The following is a 19,296-nucleotide window of genomic DNA, read 5'->3' on the forward strand; positions in this document are numbered from 1 at the left end:
AGAGAGAAAATCTCTTCTGTGCTCGGTTGTACCTGCAGCTGGAGGTTTCTGTCAGTGTTGTAACAAACTGTAGCTCCTAATTTCAATTATTGGCCAAAGGATTAGCAAAGATATTTGAACCTTTTTTACACTTTTGATCATTTCTCATCTGAAATGATTCATACGTTAATTTTGACTCGATGTCAGCTGCTGTTTTACTCTTAAATGATCTTAAATGAAATGGTCTGTTTTCTCAGATTATTTGAGCTAATCTGTGCAGATATAATCTCTGAAATATGGGAGTCACTGATAAAGTCACATTTTTGCATTGATCTTAACAGTGAAAAATATTTTTTATTAAATCTGTCAGATTCTGACTGAAGTACATACGATTTATCTTCTTGTTTAGGTCGAGTTTGTGAATTCATGCACCTTATTTTAAAATCAAACACTCGTGTTTCTCCAATCTTTTATTATTCATGTTTAATTTTAGATTAATAATAAATCATGTGAGACCACAAAAACCCAGACCCTGAACTTTCTGATGGCACAGCCATGTCTGTCAGAAGAAATGAGCCCAGCTCTGCATGCACGTCTCCTCGGCACCACGTGCACTCATGGGCCAAAATGCAGGCCTGGATTTGAACCTCAGACTGCAGTGCTCTGATTACTCGCCCGCTTGAATCAATCGAGCCATATTCTATTCATATTTCATATGCCTCGAGGCAGCAGCTTTAAAAAAAAATTCAGCCGTGGCCTTGGAGGAAATCTGGCCAGCCTAATGGCTGAAGAGCTCTGCTGCTCTCTGAGATTGTGCTTGAAGAGCTCCTCTCAGAGGGACTCATCATCAAGACTCTGAGATAAAAAGCATCCGGTTTGCTCAGCTGCTTAAACGAAGTTATGAGAGGAGCTCAGCAGAGGTCTACCTGTTCTGCCCAGCAGTGAGGCACCACACCTGAGAGAAGCTGCTCGCTTCAAAGGCCTGTGGTGAGGTTGGTGGCTCGGGGCCCCCTCAGAGTGTTAAAGGCACTTAATGGCAAACTCAGCTTCATCCCGCTTCAGTCCCCTGTGAGCAGTCTGAACAGAAAGCAGCTCAAACTCTTATTTCTTTACAGACTTCCTTTAAAGGAGCCTTTTCTAAACTGAAGCTTTGTTAGAATCAAACATTTATTCTCACTGAAAACGAATAAGCGAGCCGCTGCCGTGCAGCAGCAGCTTAAACGAGCTCCTGCTCATCCCTGTTCTCCCTTCATCTGCTCATTCCAGCCTTTAAAATATTCAGTGTTTTCGCAGGACTGCATGTTGTAGGATTTTGAGGGAAGTGAGGCAGAGAAAATCCTTGTGAGTCACTGATTTCAATCAATGTTGAGAGAAGACGACAAAGTGATTGTTTCTCTTTTCACCGCGTTTGTGTTGGAGTTAAAAAGATGAGACTGGAAGAATCGGATGATTAATAAGGAAACTTTAGATCTATAAGGTCACCAAACCAGTTTCACCCACAGTAATAAACTGATTCTATCTGTGGAAACAGTCCCTGTGACAGGGATACCACCTGTTTCTAAAATGTGCTGTCATATTTCCACTGAGCATTTTTCTTTATCAGATTAAATCATTTCATGTATTGTTTATGTAGCAGTAGAGGATCTTTGACAGGATGATTTTTCCCAGGATCACAGCTGCCACATGTTATGGCTTTTCTTTTTTCCTTCTCCCCCCAAATAACAGCCATGAGGGTGAAACGCGTTTGGTTAACGGTTAAATCAGCTCAGAGTGTTTAAGGTGCAAACACCTGTCTGCAGTGGTCAAAATAAACAGGAGCGTCTGGGCCCCAATCACAGCAGGGAGATGCTCACAGAGTGTGTGTGTGTGTGTGTGTGTGAGATGAAGTAATTTAAGCTCAGATTGAGAAAAATGTGAAAAAACATTAAATCTTCAGATGCGTCTGGTGATAACTGACAAAAGTAAATATTTAATTTTATTATAATCATTTTAATTTTTCTGGCTTCTTTTCACCGTAAATTTATATAAACCGTAATTGGAATAAACATGAAACTCGGGAACACATTTGAAGAGAATTAATATTTATTTGTAAACGATAACAAAAAAGTTATTCTGACAAGAAAATGTGCAAAACTGACCAAAGATCCCAGCTCCGTGATGGGGGGGGGGGGGGGGGGGGGGGGGTCACAGCAAACACGCGCAGACGTGCGTCTGTCTTTGCGGCTCTGCCGGTTATTGAGGTGTGACCGCTAATATTTTGGGTTTAGGGCATAAACACATTTATTTTTATACATGTCAGACATTTTAAAGTCCACAGCTTATCTCTGGTTCTGAGCCGGTAACATTCCGCAGTGGGCTGGGGTCCTTAGTGTCTCCACACTGTCCGTGAAACCTCGGTTTCGTTTTCTTAATAAAAATAAATTAAAACATCACCTGCCGTTAAATATATATTCGATGCGCTTTTAATAAGATACATGAGAAACAAAGCCAAAAATGTGTCCTCTGGTTGGACGACTGAGGGAGCGGCTTCCCCGGAATAAACGCCCTGCAGTCGGTGATTGTGAGTTCATTTCAGGCCGTGCTGCGTCTCCTTGTGTCTCCTCAGATCCACCTTCCTCTGGAAACCTTTGCCGCAGAGGTCGCAGCCGAAAGGTTTGTATCCGGTGTGTTTCCTGCTGTGCGTTATGAGGTTGGAGCTCTGGCTGAACGCCTTCCCGCACACCTGGCATTTGTGCGGCTTCTCACCTGGGAAAAAAAAAAAAAAAAAATTTTTAATTACGTTTTTATTAAAGGAGTCCAGAAATTACGTTCTTTATTGTGCGCAGCGCAGTCCTGGCAGATGCAGGCTCCTCCGCTCACCTGTGTGAATGAAGGTGTGTTTCTTCATGTCAGACTTCTGGTGGAACCTTTTGCCGCAGTACTGGCACGGGTACGGCCGCGTGTCGGAGTGAATAAGCAGGTGAGTCGACAGAGTTGAAGACCGCTTGAAACTTTTACCGCATATTTTGCAGTCGAAGCTTCTTTCCTGAAACGTGAGCAGAGGCCTGCTTTAGTCACAGCTTCGAGTCAGCGCGTCCGCGCCTCACAGGAAGGAGGTGAAAAAGATGTGAACCCAAAAAAGAAAAGGGTGCAAACTGCATCTTGTGGTTTGAGGTGTGAAAATACCTGAGAGTGCACGGCCTTGTGTTGTTCCAGGCTCACTGCGTGTCCGAAAGTTTTGCCGCAGATTTCGCATGCAAACGGCCTGGTGCCGCTGTGCGATCTCCGGACGTGCACCTCCAAACCGTGCGGAGTGGAAAACACCTGAAGAGGCGGTGATGTCATGTTAACAAAGGTTTCACATGTGCAAAAAACACTTTAATTCGATTCGGTGTAATTGGATAGTCAAGTGTTTGTTTTTTCCTCTCATGGAAAGGTCAGAGGTCAGCCAAAAAGCAGCAGCTGCACTGCGTCTTTTTTTAGGGCCTTAATCAGATTATCCTACGGCATGAAGTTATCGGTGTTTTTCACAGATATTTAAACCGCATTCTGTAAAACTGCTGCGCCTCTCTTCGTGCCTGGGATCGTTCCCCATCCTTACCTTACTGCACTTGACGCACTTGAAGGCTCCGCTCAGGAGGAGGCTGGAGCACAGCAGGTCAGACTGGCCGCTCACGCTGTGGCTTTTCCCGTGCAGGCCTGCCTCAGGAAACAGCAGAGCAGCGTGCCTCCTGTAGCTACCAAAGGTCTTCTCTCCCAGACCTCTGTCTGCATACAGGGCCTGGTGCGCGCTTCTGTCCCCGTAGAAGCCCATCGCAGCCGGGCCTCTTTCTACCTCTATGCCCGTGTGCAGGCTTGGCTGCACCGGAGGCCTCAGCTCTGGCCCCGGGTAGCTGCTGTTCCAGGCGTACGGCCGGAAGGGAACAGCGAAGGGCTGAGTCTCGTCCACCAGCGGAGACAGAGATTTCTCCGAATCAACTGGAGAGCAGAGCAAACAGAAATGTAACGAAAGCAGGCCGGAGGGGCGTTTCCAGAGATCCGCGGGGCCTCAGAGGGCTCATTAATGCTGTTTCAGAATAACCACGTGATGAATGTATATTAAAAAAAAAAAAAAGCAGATATTTAGAAAATTAATATGATTTATTAAAATGAATGAAAACAAATTTCTGTGAAGAACGACTGCAAAAAACAAACAAATAAAAAAAAACCCACAGAAGTCTAAAACGTGGTGAAAAATGAACCCGTAAAGTTTGAACTGGACCTGCGCGTCCTGAACGCGTTACAGGTTCTGCTCTTTAATGCGTACATGAAGTGTGTGTGCGCGCGCCCGCGCGTGCGTGTGTGTGTACCCACCCGGTGAGGCGGAGGGGGACGGAGGCCTCCAGAAGTCCTCGTAGTCCGGGGAGCGAGGGCACAGACTGTCGGCGCAGCTCAGCGGAGACTTGGGGGAGAAATCTGGAGCATCGCTCAGGTGGATGTCCGGAGACAGGTCGTACCTGTCCATCGATGTGTCCGTGTCTTCTTCCGGGAGTTTATCTCCGTCTGAGAAGAACAAGTGAGCATCTTAAGGACAGGTGACAGACTGAAAGCCGCTCTGACGCTGTTTTCAAACGGCGGCTAAATGATTCCGATGATCGCCGGTTTGTGAAAATAAGATCAAAGGTTTTCCCCATAACAGAATATATATATATATATATATATATATAATGACAGTGCTGTAACAGAGAAGAAAACGCAGCTCTGATATTTAAATAGATTTGAGTCTCAGTATCCAAGTACATAATTTTAATTAGTTCAGCCTTTTTCAGTGAAACTGCACTGACTGAACAGTACTTTAAATAGTAAATTGAAGTAATTATAACGTCCCTTTGTGTTTAATAATATAGAAGCATTTAAAGCATTATTGATGCTGTAAATGTTGCGATCAAAAATATCTTTTAGCCTTGATAAATATCCCCTCAATTAGATGCAAACGCAGCATTTAAAGTCTCAGTTTAAAAAGAGGAGAAAAGCTCATTTTACATACCTGAGCATATGTGCGCCAGGATCGTGTCCAGCCTGCTGTAGTCATCCTCAAAGCCCCGGGGCTGGTGGTAACTGTGCGCCTTTTTACTCTTCACCAAGAAGGAGCGGGGCATCTCTGAAGTGCGACAGGACAAATCACTGACAATAATCCAGCTGCAGAGAGGAGTCCTCCCGTGCCCGAGGCCGCTCGCTCCAAGATTTGATCTCTACTGCTGTGGAGATGTTGGTCCCAAGTGCTTTAAAGAGATTTCAACCTGACAACGGAGCATGCGCGCACTCTGTCCCGCCTGCCAGGTGTCACACGGACAGGTGTCACGGCGGCTCGCCACAGCTCACTGCGCTGCAAAAAAACAAAAAACCTCTGGCTGCAGTGTTTTAGTCCGCGCAGTTCGCAGCAGGTAAGAGGAAAACCGTCTGCGGCGGGGGCGACCTGCTGTCTGGTGTCTTTTGAGCAAACTCACTCATTTCAGAACTGAACCTGACGAGCTCACAGTGTTTGACCCCTGCCCTGCTTTTCTTACCGGAAACGCTGATGGAATAAACAGAAAGGAACTATTTTTTTCAAACGTGGACAGTAGGTCTTTTGGGGACTTTGGCCAGACTTTTTGCAGTGTTTATTCCGCCGCCCGGAGCTGCTGAACCTCTCGCGTCTCCTGTGGAGCCCGTGGCAATCAGGAGAGGTGATACTGGCTTTATCGGCGCCTGACTCAGTCTTTAAAGGGGGCAGGGAGAGAGGAAACCCGGACACCCCAGGGTGCCTTGCGGAGCAGCCTGAAGTAGCACGTAGTGGTAAAATAAAGGGGTGGGGGAAACTTTGACGCGATTGGCTCCAGGCTGCGATCAAAAATCGAGCGTCACTGGCTGCTTATAAACAGCAGGAAGAAAAATCATAAATTCAGAATAAATCTTCACATAAAAAACGCCTCAAAGTGTCGCGAAGTTTCGTCCCGGTCCGGTGGTCACTGGAGCCCATAAAGTGTTATTATGTGACAGACACTGCCCGCCCTAACGCCCGCGGTGACCGTTTCACAGTCCCCCGAGAGGAAGAAGCAAATAACGGAGACAGTTTGTTTTCAGTTCGCGCGGGTCGCAGATCAGAGCGTCATTACGCGCGGATCAGTAACGGAGTCGTGCGTCCTGGTGCCTTTCATCCACGGCAGGTGCAATAAAAAGATGTGAGACGTTTGATCAAAAGCCTCCCGGGTATGTGACAAACGCGGCTTTAAACTTTTCTGATTCCTGACTTGAGAGGTTAGATTCATAAACAGTAGCAGTGTCCAAACCTCTGACTGGTACATTTTTTTTAACATCAGTAAATCCGCTCCGGTCAGCTCTGCGGCTCCATGCAAACAGTTATCAGTGAATAACGGACAGGAAATCAAAGGACCATCTGTCCCAGCTCGATTAGACGCGTCACAGCATCCGGAGACAGTTTTTTGGTGAAGATATGAAGCCCGCAGCGATAAAAGCAGCTGCAGCAGGCCCTCCTGCCCGCTGCGGACCGTTTCTCAACTGTATCATCGTGCAATTAAATACACACACAGTAATAATGACATAATAACAATAATGCATAGATTTAAGAATTTACATGCAGGATTTTATGAGTTCGCGATCTGAAAGTAGATTTGATTTGATGTGCGGTTGTTTATAACCACACAGTTAATTAATTCCGTCATTATTTCTGCAGTATTGAAATATTTTGTGCCCTCCGGTGAAATTTAGTTTTAAAACGCCTCTACATGTGAGATCTCCAGATGATTCACGCCTCCCACGCGGCAGTTTGATTTTATAGTAAACATTAAATCTGCCCGAATATCTGCAAAGGCCAAAAACAACAACAACAAAAAACAAGCCATGTTCCTCCAACCGCGTGTTTGAATGAGGGGTTTGTCCCATTCGGGTCATAATAATAAATCTAAATTTTGAGATGAATATTGAAATTATTAAAATCGGATTTATGTCCTGCTCGCGCTACAGAAATAAGCGGCGCCGTCACCAAAAATACTGAAAGAAATAAAAATCGTAAATCTCACTTAATAACAGTTCAATCTGAATCGCCCTGAGCTCCGACTGTCCAACACCGACTCATCCGCATTTTGGGGAATAAAAAAAATACAAACCTGGTAAATCTTTCAGTGCTGAAGACAGATGCTTTTTAAAATGTGGTTTTCTGCATGAAATGATTAGTAGTTGAGGCTCAGCTTTGAAAACCGCGAGAAAAATCACTTCCTGAAACAGTCAATCTAAGCTGAGATCTTTAGAGGAAGGCAGGCTGAGGCTCAACATCCCACATGTGCTGCTCAGCCTGCACAGGAGACTCTGGTTAGAGGTTTGCAGCCACCATTTACAGCAGACACCAGGACAGGACGTTATCAGACATTTTTATTGTGAATTCATCTCTCACGCACACTCTCACACAAACACACACATAAAACAATCTCATTTAGTTTGCAGAGTGCTGACTGCATCATAGTGTGTGTCCTTACTGCACTGCACACTCAAAAAGTGCCATAATGTGTTCCTCTCCTGTTCGATCACCAAAGGGACTTTAGCATCATCATCACCACCTGCTCAGAGTCACACTCTCTGCCGGCCTCCTGGATTCATACAGAATTTAGTGTTCAGGTCATTTGCAGAAATGCACGTCCGGGGCTGAGACGGAGCTGCTCACGGATCCAGAACACACACCTCGCTTTGGTAACGTGTTGCCAGTCCTGATTGGTTGCCAGGTTGTGTTAAGTGCTCTTTTATTTCAGCTTCATCCATTCTGTGCAGGTTAGTGACAGCAGAACAGATGAGAGGCATCATTCAGGTCTGAGTCATCAGCAGATGTGGTGCACGCAGGAGCAACTTTCTCCTTTTACCTCATCATGAAAGTAAGATCATGCTGCTTTCTTGTTACAACAGCAACAGTAGCTAAGAAATAAGCCTGTCCCCATCTGCACCTATCATTATTATTATTATTATTATTATTCATGCTGGCTGCTTTGAAAACAGAGCTGAAGGCTTCTAACAGGTGGTGATTGGTTAATATTCTACCAGGAGTTCACCGCCCTAAAGCAGGATTTGTTATGTTTTACTCTAAATTATACGTCCCTTTATTCTCAAATGTACAATATATTCAAAACATCAGATATGCAATAGATACATATTTTCAAGTTCAAAAGGAATAACATGATACACATTTACATATCTACACGTATGTCACATTGACCTTAAAAGGCGTGCGGCACGTGTTAAGGCCAAAAAGTCATCGCTGGCTGATAGAAGCACTTTGATACCAGGCTCTGACCACCAACACATTAGAAATATAGATATTTATACACACACACACACACACACACACACACACACACACACACACACACACACACACACACACACACACACACACACGACTCTGCATGATGGACACTTAGTAGTAACGGCATGGACACATTTCTGTTCATGTATAAAATGCTTTAAAATATAAAAACATGAAGTGTGTAATATAGAGTGTTTTATTGCACAGTCTCTCTCACTGTGTTGTACCTCCAGGAGGGGTCAGGTGTGACAGAGCCCCCCACCCCGTCAGGCCTGGCGGCCCAGCAGAGTCTCTGATGCTTCATGATTTCATTCTGAGGTCCAGACTGACCTGCTCGCTGCCCTCAACAAAATGTAAACAAATGAAATCCACGTTTGATTCTCAGGATATGAAATGATGATGATGATGATGATGATGATGCATTTCTTTGTTTCTCTGAAATGGTGCTGGATGAGCCTCTCCTCCACAGTTAGTGCTGACAGCCTCCGGGGGGGGGGGGGGGGGTGCTGCTCACACGGCGGTGGTCTTGTGGCTGCTGCTCTGAGGAACGGAGAGCCGCAGGGCCTCTCCGTCCTCCTCCTCCTCTTCATCGCTGTCGCTGTCCTCGAGTTTGGGGTGTAGTTTGATACGGCTCCTCTGCTGGGGGACCTGCAGGGTGGAGATCTTGACCCCATCGTCATCTGAAGACTGGTAAGACTCGTCATCCGCCCCGTAGTGATTGACGATGTGGATCCCATCAAAAGCGGGCTGACTGGACAAGCCCCCCCTCTGTCCTTTTAAGCAGCGAATCTGCAAAAGCAAGCAGAGAGAGAGTGAGGAGCCACACAAACCCCCACAGATCCAACTGCTGTGCTGCACCAGCTACACAACGTCTTACAAATATTACGTTTTTCCTTATTTTCTGCCATAAATATGCTGTTACAATGGGAGGTGCTCACACTAAATACAGCTGAAGTATCAGATAATGAGGTCAGCAAATATAATTCCTGTGAGCCCCCCCCCCACTCTAAACGCCTGGATTGTGACAGCTTTTTTCTACTTTGGCTCAGTGTGATGTCAGGGAGTGCAGAAGGCCCGCACACAGAGGAGAGTCGGCCTAAAGGGAGCGAAAACTGCTCGTTACAGACAGCGGAGGAGCTGAGGCGTGGCAGCAGGACGGGAGCAGCGACGGTTAATCAGCAGCTTCTTCATTTTAAGCATCACCTCCATCAGCCAATCCCAACGTGCAGCACGCAGTCAGAGAAATCTGCACGGTGCACAAAGAGGATCTCTCCATCCTCGGCTCATTCTCACTCTGAGATCGTCATGCGTCAGGTTTATTTCTGCCACTGCGCCTCTGAAGCATCAAGTTTAAATTTGAATGTATAAAAATGGCTGTAATGACACTGACAGCTGAATTATTTTTGTCTTTTAATCAAACCTTAGAGAGGGCATTCCTGTTCTGTCCAACCAAAACCTGCTCAGACACGATTGGTCAGAGGAGCCTGCACTACCAGCACCGTACAAACTTCCACTATCACTACACATTCATACAGGTGTTTGTTCTGAATTCACAGCATAACTGTATTTACACATTTTTCTGCTGCAGCTATAAAAACAAAGCAGGTTGATGGCCGAGTGAGAGGCTGAAGCTGACTCGAACCCTCTGGGATCATTTCTGATGTGCAAACTCGGAGAACAGAGACTGATGGGAACAAACTGGCAGCCAGAGGATTTAACCAGGAACATAAATATGATGCAATGTCTCCACAGCTCCAACATGCAGGTCAACCAGCAACAAAGAGGAACAAAGGCATGACAGGCAGCAGCAGTATACAGCCGGTGAGTGTCTGGGTTTCATAATTAATGCTATAAAAATATTGATTTCATGTATACTGAGAGAGAATACAAGTTTACTCCAAAAGTTTATTCCAAAGTTTTGAGCTCTATCATTTTATCACCATCTGCACTCACAGAGCAAATATACCATCTTTGCTGCAACCCCAGCACGAATGGTCTAAAGTCGGAGTCGGGATTTGGGACAAGGAGTCGTATCCTTATTAAGACGGCATAGGAGACGGTTTAAGGTGCTTCCAAAGCCTCAGAGCTCAGGGAAGTGTCTGTTATTGGACGGGAATATTATTTTTCAGTTACTTGACCAGGAATGTTTTACACTGCCTGTATATAAAAGATGGTACTCCAATATAGGCTTCACCCATTAGCTTGTAGCCACACTGTTACTTTGAAGCATATTTAAATGAGAGGGTGGAGCGCCAAGTTTTCAGCTAATGTGAGAAAACTATGGATTCAATACACAGACACAAATACCAGCTCATTAATGATAAGTACAACTAAATACTGATAAAATGTGCAGAGAGCTCCAGTTAATGAGTGAAGCCTGGCAGACAGCTGTAAATAATGTAAACTTTAAGCCTTAATAAGGTTTAAATCGGTCAGTTATTAACACGGTGCAGCTGGTACGAAGGGGAAAATTAGTGCTTTATCCCAAGTACAACCATAACAAAGGAGTCGAGTCTGTAAAATATAAACCGAACACGATATTTGCAAATCTCAAACTCATATTTGCCATAAACCCAAACAGAACATAAAAAATGCACTGTATTAAATATTCACTCATTTTAAATTTGATGGCAGCAACACGTCTGAAAGAAGCTGGGACGGGGCGTGATGCCCACTCTGCAGCACGGAGTCTTTAACATTATGTCCTGTACGTGATGAGACTATCAGAGAGGAACATTATTCTGAAATTGTTCCACACCTTGTAAACCTTCACAGGTGAAGCTCTACGCACTTTACTTCTGAGATGTTCTGTTGTCTCCAACCATCAGTTACAAAACGTTCCTCCAGCTTTTCCCGCCTCCCGTCCTAACTTTGCTCCCATCCAATTAAAAATGAGAAGATTTTTTGTTAAAGAATAAAATGTCTAAGTTTGAACGGTCGATTGTTTTCTATGTTGTACTGTGAATAAAATCTGAGTTTATGAGATTTGTAAACTTTTGGAACCGGGTTTGCATCTTTTCGAGAATAACTGATCGAAGGACTCCACCAGCTTTGGAGGAGTGTGTTCTGAGTTAACCCCCCCCCCCCACCTCCGGTTAGAGGCGTGTTCACCATGAAGCACTCGGGACCGTCTCCTACACCGTGAATGACACAGGCCTACAGAGGGCTCGGGTGAAGATCAACACAAGGTCAGACTTGGAAAGGTGGAGGTGTTACACAGCATATCTGAAACCACTCACCTGGGGCGGCCTGCCGCGCAGCAGACAGTCGTGTAGGAAGAGATGCATTCAGAGGCCAGTTCAGAGCACAGCACATAAAAGCAGCAGCAACAGAAAGACGAGCCTACGTTTACCTGGGCCTGTCTAAACTTGGCACACTGCCTTCCTGTTGCTGTCATGTGAGAGGAAATCATGATCTAATCACTGAGCTGCTGCACCTACGATTTCCAGCAGTGTGATGCAGGTTTTAATTGAAATTGTGCGGGCGGAGGATGGTGGGACTTGAGCCACTCTACTTTCAGTTTTGCTCACACTTAAAATAATAAAGACTCATTGGCGGGTTCTCTGAAGAGAAGGGAAATGACTCTGAGACATGAGCTCAACAGGGCCCATAATAATACTCATGAATAAAGGTGACTAAGGTGATGAGATTCTGGGGAACATGTGTCATTTCTGATGTCACTTGTGACATTTTACCACACTCAAAGGTCTGTCCATCTTGGCTCTATGTTTGGTAAAATCCTGCTTTTAAACATCTGTAAGTCGTGTTTGTTAATCTGCACGAGGATCAGCAGCATCAGCTCCACACAGGAAGTCTCTGGGCGTAGTTAACACTTCGACTAATCTGTTCAAGTCAAAGTAAAACCATATCTGAAGGAATGTTGTGAAATTTTGATCAAAGCATTTACAACAAGAAAAAATCTCAACTTCTACAAAAAAAAACCCAAAACGCGATGGCAGTGAGATCAGAGGTGAAGATGCAGCTCGCTGTGAGGAGTCTCACCTCGTGCTGTAGCTCTGCTATCTGGTCTTTGAGGTCGCGGATGTACTGGCTCGAGTCCGTGTGGTTCAGCTGTCCTTGGACCTTTCCTTCTTCTTTCTGTCGGGACCAAACACACCACCGTCAAACATCTGCAGCAGCAGGAGGCAAACATGGCTTTTTTTTAGGATTCTGTAGGTGATCTGCAGGGACAAAATCTTCAAAATTCATGGCATATTTACCAGACTTAAATAAAAAGGGTTTGAGGAAACTGCGCTTACATGTCTTGTTTATGAGCTCTCCTTCACAGGCAGGACAGATAGCGGCAGCTGTGAGCCCCACTGCTAAAAAAAGCATCATCACAAAATACCCTGCATGTACGGCGGGCTACCAAAGTGACAGATGTCTCGGGAAACACAAAACAATGTCACTTGTGCTTGATTTCCTCCTGAGGCCCTGGGGATGAGGCTGCTTGTCGCCTCTAACAGTTAAACAGGCCATGTGATGTTTACCTTCCTAAGTGAAGACATCTGCAGGAGACAAACACGTTTTCTATTTCTAACCTCAATCACACCCCTGAACCTGCCAGTTCCACACTGAGACACGCTCAAAACACAGGCAGCAGCACCCAGACTGAAAAAAAAGGGATGGTGTGCGCTCAGAAAGAGGTGGGGTGTCAAGTTAAAGAGGTGACACCGAGTCCTCGCTGCCTGAACACCACCCCTGAGCACAGTTGAGCTTTTTGATTCCTGTGGTGAGGTGGGGCTGAATTTGGCAGGTCCCCAAAGGCCTGGAGAGGTCTAAACAAGTGAGATTATTCCAAGAAACTGTTGTTTTTGAGGTTTTGCTGCTCCAAAACGCTTCAACGACAAGGACAGGCAGTTAATGAAGACTTCCTGGTGTTCAGCTGTGTGAATCACCAGGTGTCAGGCTGTGGCCAGGAACTTCAGACGTCTCTCAGAAACGCGTTCTCTGTGTTTCTTCGCTCTCACACTGATGTGGCTTTGTTTGGATCTAACACAGCAGTGCAGGGGCTTTCTGCCTTTTAAAAAAAGTCCTCCTCTGAATTAATACAGGTTAAATTTGCCCTTTGACCTCAGCATCAGACAAGGACACCGTCCTTTATCATCACATCCTGAGCAAGTGGGCAAAATCACAGCTCATAAAAAAGTTCACATGAAATGATGAAATGCATCGTATCAGTCGGCTTCTTCACACTCATCTTCATCATCGCGGTGATGATGAGGAGGTCATTCTGACGTCTGTGAGACGTGTGAAAATTTACCAAGAATTCAGCCTCGGGGAGGAAGCAAACAAATAGATGTGGCGGGGATAAAAACACGGTCACTGCAACGATGCAACGATACAGATTCATTCCCAATATCAGCGTGACGCACACACACATTTACAGGCTAAAACTTTTAGTATAAATCTCTGAGTATGTCACAGAAACCTCAAAATAAACCATGCATGTCACCTTTGGCAGAGTTGCTGCTTCAAGATGAGAAACCACTTCCTATAAAGCCAAAGACAACAGAAACCATGGCTGTGATAGTGAAAGAATCCTACACACAAACCCTTCTAGACACGAAAACCTGTTTCTGCAAAACACTTTTTATTATCATCACTCTTCATCTGCTCTTTAAATCTCTGCAGCATTTTCTGGCTTCACACACATATTTGATGCAATGATCCCGCATCAGCACCGGCTCCAGCTCTGAGTAACTCCTGAGAGTCACCGTCACAGCCCGACTACATCTGACCTCTTATATGAAAACCGAGGTGCGAACCGTCACCGCCGTGTGTCACCACCTCTGACGACAAAGCTAAGAAACTGGTGCTTTTTTTTTTTTTTTTAGCTTTTCTTCTAAATCAAACCAAAATGTTACCTGCTGGGTATTGAGACGGTAACCAAACCACAGACCAAAGAGCCCAAAGGCACAGTGATTTCATACTGTGGCACCGCCAGAAAAAAAGTCTGCAATATGAACTCTACACACCGCTAATAAAAGGCAGTAAGGTGTAAAGGCGACCCTCGCTGCACCGTCTTTCTTACAGATTCGAGTCAGAGTTCATTATGCAGATTAAAAAGCACGAGGGCGGCAGCAGTCAATTTTTCAGTGTTTTTGCTCCATCACTTAGTAACCAAACCTCAGACCACACTGTGCCTCTGAAGGGGAAGAGGGGGAGGCTTTTGTAGGTGTCAAGCTTATAAATAGAATGGCGTCCAGCTATGATGATCAAAAACACCCTAAAACTCATGAATATATTTGCAGAGGTTATTTAAGAAGCACTAAGTCACAACTGTTTCCATCAGGACTCACCGGAGAGCCAAAGTTTCCAGTTTGACTCCATTAAAGGAAATGATAGATTAACATCAATATAACCAGAGGAATGCTTTCATTTATTTACCGGCTGCAGAAAGAAGTCATTTGCTGCACTGCCTGAGTGCTGCATGTGTGACTGCCAGTTAACATGACAACCCTGAACTCTTCATCTGCCCACATATCTGCACAAACCCAGAACTAACATATTTCAGTTTTACTACAAAGCTGACAGTTTCACAGAAACATTTTGTGGTGCCGCTGACTCCACCGGAGGAACATGCACAGGTAGAAACACGAGATCCCAAAGCCCCGTTCGCCTCTGCTTATGTTACGTGTGGAAAATCAAGCCGTGGCTGCTTGCTTGGAGTCTGCACGAACTCCTTTTGAGCCTCACTCTGGTCTCAGGGCTCTCTTGCTGCTAGTTCTGTGTTAGCAGTGTGTATGGAACAGGTTAGCATACTGCTTTCACTTTTGAAGTACAGACTTTCAGCTCTAATTCAAGGGGATTAACCTAAATTTTTTAGGCGTTATTGTCCAATTCTGAACCTGTATGAAAATGTCTGATTCCTGAACCGTCAACGCACCACTTCAATAATCCCTTTGGATTAAAGCTGAAGTCTTCACATATTAATTTTAAAGTCCACTGTGGTGCTGCAAAGATGCTAAACGATGCACCATCAGCCAAACAGTTACAGACCCAACTGTAGACATGACGCCTAAAATGCTGAATGTGGATTTAAAGTAAAACCAGAGAGCGAGCTCGAGCAGGAAACAACAGGAAGTGATGACAGGCCGTTATTAACAAACTCTAGTAATTAGTCCCATCAGCTGCTTCAGCCACAGTCACACCTTCCCTCCTGAACTCAACAGAAGCACGACTGGAACGCTTTCTTTGGAATCTGACCGTGAGGTTAATTCCCGACACACACACACACACACACACACACACACACACACACACACCTAAATGCTGCAGAGCAGCAAACAAACCCTCTGCTGTTATAGAGGTGCTCACACTCGCTGACTGCATCTGATCAGCACCACCTGACTGCTGCTGACCCTCTTAGTGAGGGTGTTCTCTCTCACATTACTGTACGAGTGCTTGCACTGGCAGCCCAGCTCCATCTGACCAGCCTCGTCATCCTGGTCAGATTTTAATTAAATCTTATTGAAATTGTTTTTTTTTGCCAGTTTAGACCAAATGTTTGCCTTTATGACCTGTATTAATGCCCTCTGCAGATAATCATATGATGCACCCAAAACTGTTTTTACTCATTTGTTGTTTCTTTAAATCACTTCCTGTGCAGCACTTTGGTCAGTGTTTAAATGAGCTGTTTACTTTGCATGAAGACTAACACCCCGGGACAGATAACATATCGATTAAAATGCCAAGCAGTCAGAGATGTCATCACTTCACGAGGACTAAACCAGGTGAAGGTACGAATTAGTCAGCTGGCGATCTGAAAATGAAGCAAACTGATGTCAGTTACGCACAGGAAGGTAAGGTAAAGATACCAAAGAGCTTTCAGAATGCAGTTTCCATCATCTGAAGCGTCATTCAAGAAATTAGAGTTCAAGGAAACTTCGAGAGAGAACCGGGCAAAAGGTGAAGAAGGCGGCACAGGTGGGTTCATCTGACGGGGGAGGCACGCTGCAGCGTTCCTCTGAGGCACCAACACTTTATCCACCACCTTACATCAAAACTGCAGGTGCAGAAGCACCAGCTGGATAAACTGAGTCGTTTTGGTACGAGGTTCTGTGGATGGCTACAGATATTTATGATGGTTTATAGAAAACTAAAACTCCACATTATCATGACACAAAGGTTATGACACTGCAACACTGCACACGACAGCTTATTGGGATTTTTTTCTAAATCTAATTTTGAGAAAACTGTCACAGCACAAAGAGCAAATCACCATATATGACTAAAAACTTGGTAGACAATCAGAGCAGTAGGAGTTGCATTTGCATTTACCACAGTTCCTGTAACACCCTCGTCAGAAACCGAAGAGCAAATTAATCACTGTCTGCCACAAATCTTTGAACATTCAGAACCAACTTAAACAAAACCTGATGTTTCAGAATCGAGACTGAACCATCACATCGCTCATGTATCTGTGTCATCCGAGCCAAACAGGAGTGAAAATTCAGAGAGGAAACCTGAAAATGCTGCACGTACAAACAAAACCACACAATACACATAGAAACACACACATCTCTGCCTCTATGGATATAAAGAATAAACAAAGTGCATGTGCCAAAAGTACTGCTTTTCTCTTATCTTCATTTCTTTAACATGTGTTTCCTGAAGCTCGACTGATGTGCAAAAAACTGCAGCAGCAAGTTGTGGAACAATTTCAGAATAATGTGAAGACTCTGAATCTTTCATCGTCTACAGGACATAATATCATTAAACACTCTGGAGGAATCTCTGTGTGCAGGGACAAGGCCCGAGATCGATGCTGGATCCTGTCATCCTCAGGCAGCCTGATTCTGCCATGGAAATCAGTGCACGGGCTCAGGAACGCTTACAGGAACCAGTGTGTGAGGACACAGCTCAGCGTGCCGTCCACACATGCAGGTTAAAGAAGGAGGTGATCCACAAACATCCTCCAGACTAGGAGAGGACTGCTGTTACGAGCACGTTGATGATGCTGATCGACAGCTTGGACATTCAGGAAGACACCATCAAGGTTTACACAGAGCATCAGCCCATCCAGGTCAGGAAGGCCTTGTCGGTGTCTGCCTGCTGCAGTCCAGACCTTTAACTGAAAGCATTTGTAGCATCATGAGATTAAAAATAGAACAAAGACGACCCAGGACTGTTGAGGAGCTACAGTCCTCTTTCAGACTCTCCCAAAAATCCAGCAGCTCCTCTCCACAGATCCCAGACGCTACATCTTATTTCCAGCTCCTGCGATTTTCAGTCCGGCTCTCTTGAATCATTCCAACTCCACAAGATGCCAGCGTGAGGAAAAAATGCCTGAGAAGCCCTTAAAACTGATTTAAAGAAGCTTCATCAGTGAAATCAGGTAACTTTCACAAAGATTTGGGAGGAGTGCAGCTGTGTGTGGGACTAGATGGCCGGCCACACAGGAGGAACTCCTGAGGAAAATCCCAGGAAAGCGCGAAGGTGAGATCGAGCATGCGCGGGACTGCTTCCAGCGTTTCAGTGCCAGACATCACCGGACACCGACAGCGACGTATGGAGAAATGGAAATGTGTGTAATAAAATAAAAATAATCTAGGTCTGCTCTTAATCCAATCTTTCCTATTTCAGGAAGGTCGGATATTTTCCAAAGTTGTCCTTCCTCAGATGGAAACAGTCTGCCCGAGGCGGCGCGCACGATGCCGACTCACTAACCGGATTCCTGGCACCAAGGATCGGGATCGGGCAAGTTAAGGACCAGCTAATGTTAAAGTGTTCAGGACCAAACTGCGTGTGTGAAAACGGTTCTGAAAGGATGTGCAAGTGTTTACCAAGCAGATAGCATTGTTGTGGGGCATGATTTTAAACTCTCACTCATATGAAAGTGGTGTGGTAAACACCTTCAACATAACCAAAAGTCTCTGTTCAGTAATGCTGGTGCTGTGAGAGCAGGCCTGCGTTAAGCCTGTGGTTGTGGGACATTAGTTTGGGGGATGAGTGCTGCTGCTTCCTTCACGCCTGCTTGTTCAGGATTTGTTTACTCTGGGAATAAACTCACATTAATGCATCTGTTAAACTGCTTTTATATTATTTTTATTTTGTGCAGAATTGTTTTTCCCCAGCTTTCAAACAGCAGCTGAAAGAATTAAAGTGCTTTTTTTTCAGAACGTATGCTCGGGTTACATAATAACAATAATAATTGTAATGGTTAAAATGTCAGCTAATGTGCTTCATTGGAACCGGAAGAGGCTGCAGATTTGTCAGCGGCGTCTCCACAGCAACATAAGCAACACCACATCAGATTGATATCATCAAAGTTCTGAAACGCCGACTGATTAAAGGGAAATTCAGACATTTTCTTTTCTTTGTGCATATTTTAATCCAGTAAAAGAAACTCAGACTGAAAACCACAAATCTGTGGGGTTGAACAGCCGCTGTGGAGGATCTGTTCACAGCCACAGGAAACAAGAGCAGAACTGTCACTACAGCCCCGTGCAGGACATCCTTCTCGGGCTGAAGGACGCTAACGTGTACTGTGGTTTGTGAGGGAGAAATCCAACACTCGGTGCAGAGGCTGGAGCGCGAGTCCAAACCGTACCTGAATCTCGAGCTCAGAGATCTGTTGCTGGAGTTCAGCCATGGCAGCAATGTTGTCAGCTTCCCTCAGCCTCACTGCCATCACCTCTTCTTTGCTCTGCAGAAAAAGAGAACAACTGTCAGAGGACAAATTCTCCAACATATCAACTCTGACTCTTACAGATGAGGCTGCGGCGGGTTTCCCCAGCAGCACAAAGTTGTGCAGTTTGTACCTTGCATTCAATCTCAGCTTGTCTCCTCTTGATTTCTTGCAGCTGCACATTCAGATCCTTGTTTTGTGCTGTCAGTTTCTGCACGCGCTCCTCCTGAGAGCGACTCTCCTGCTCCGCCCGCCGCAGCTGGTTACTGTGAATCTGATTCTGAAAGTATCAATAAAATGATTATTTTAATTTGACTGCTTCATTCAAGCAAAAGAACCTGAAATTTAAGGTGGCCGCCTGCACGGCTTCACTCTC

The 19,296-nt window shown here is 45.1% G+C and overlaps 2 protein-coding genes across 7 annotated transcripts in view; both read right to left on the reverse strand.

The window, feature by feature from the left end:
• Positions 1-2,174: 2,174 nt before the first annotated feature.
• Positions 2,175-7,148, reverse strand: gfi1ab (growth factor independent 1A transcription repressor b). The gene is made up of 7 exons (XM_030727783.1): positions 7,104-7,148; positions 4,985-5,098; positions 4,312-4,500; positions 3,560-3,936; positions 3,145-3,282; positions 2,839-3,004; positions 2,175-2,724 (listed from the first exon to the last, which is right to left on the reverse strand). The coding sequence occupies exons 2-7, from the start codon at positions 5,094-5,096 to the stop codon at positions 2,546-2,548; spliced, it is 1,161 nt and encodes a 386-aa protein (XP_030583643.1). The 5' UTR covers positions 5,097-5,098; positions 7,104-7,148; the 3' UTR covers positions 2,175-2,545.
• A 204-nt stretch (positions 7,149-7,352) lies between these two features.
• The window catches only part of evi5b (ecotropic viral integration site 5b), a 38,163-nt gene continuing 26,219 nt past the window's right edge, over positions 7,353-19,296 (reverse strand). For all 6 annotated transcript variants that reach the window (XM_030727125.1, XM_030727128.1, XM_030727127.1 and 3 more), the window contains 4 exons: positions 19,054-19,200; positions 18,843-18,938; positions 12,290-12,385; positions 7,353-9,076 (listed from right to left, as the gene is read on the reverse strand). In XM_030727125.1, the coding sequence (XP_030582985.1) occupies positions 8,798-9,076; positions 12,290-12,385; positions 18,843-18,938; positions 19,054-19,200 (618 nt within the window). In that variant the 3' untranslated portion in view covers positions 7,353-8,797. The remainder of the gene's footprint in view (positions 9,077-12,289; positions 12,386-18,842; positions 18,939-19,053; positions 19,201-19,296) is intronic.

Source organism: Archocentrus centrarchus, chromosome 4 (genome assembly GCF_007364275.1).
Source record: "Archocentrus centrarchus isolate MPI-CPG fArcCen1 chromosome 4, fArcCen1, whole genome shotgun sequence".
Classification (NCBI taxonomy): Eukaryota; Metazoa; Chordata; class Actinopteri; order Cichliformes; family Cichlidae; genus Archocentrus; species Archocentrus centrarchus.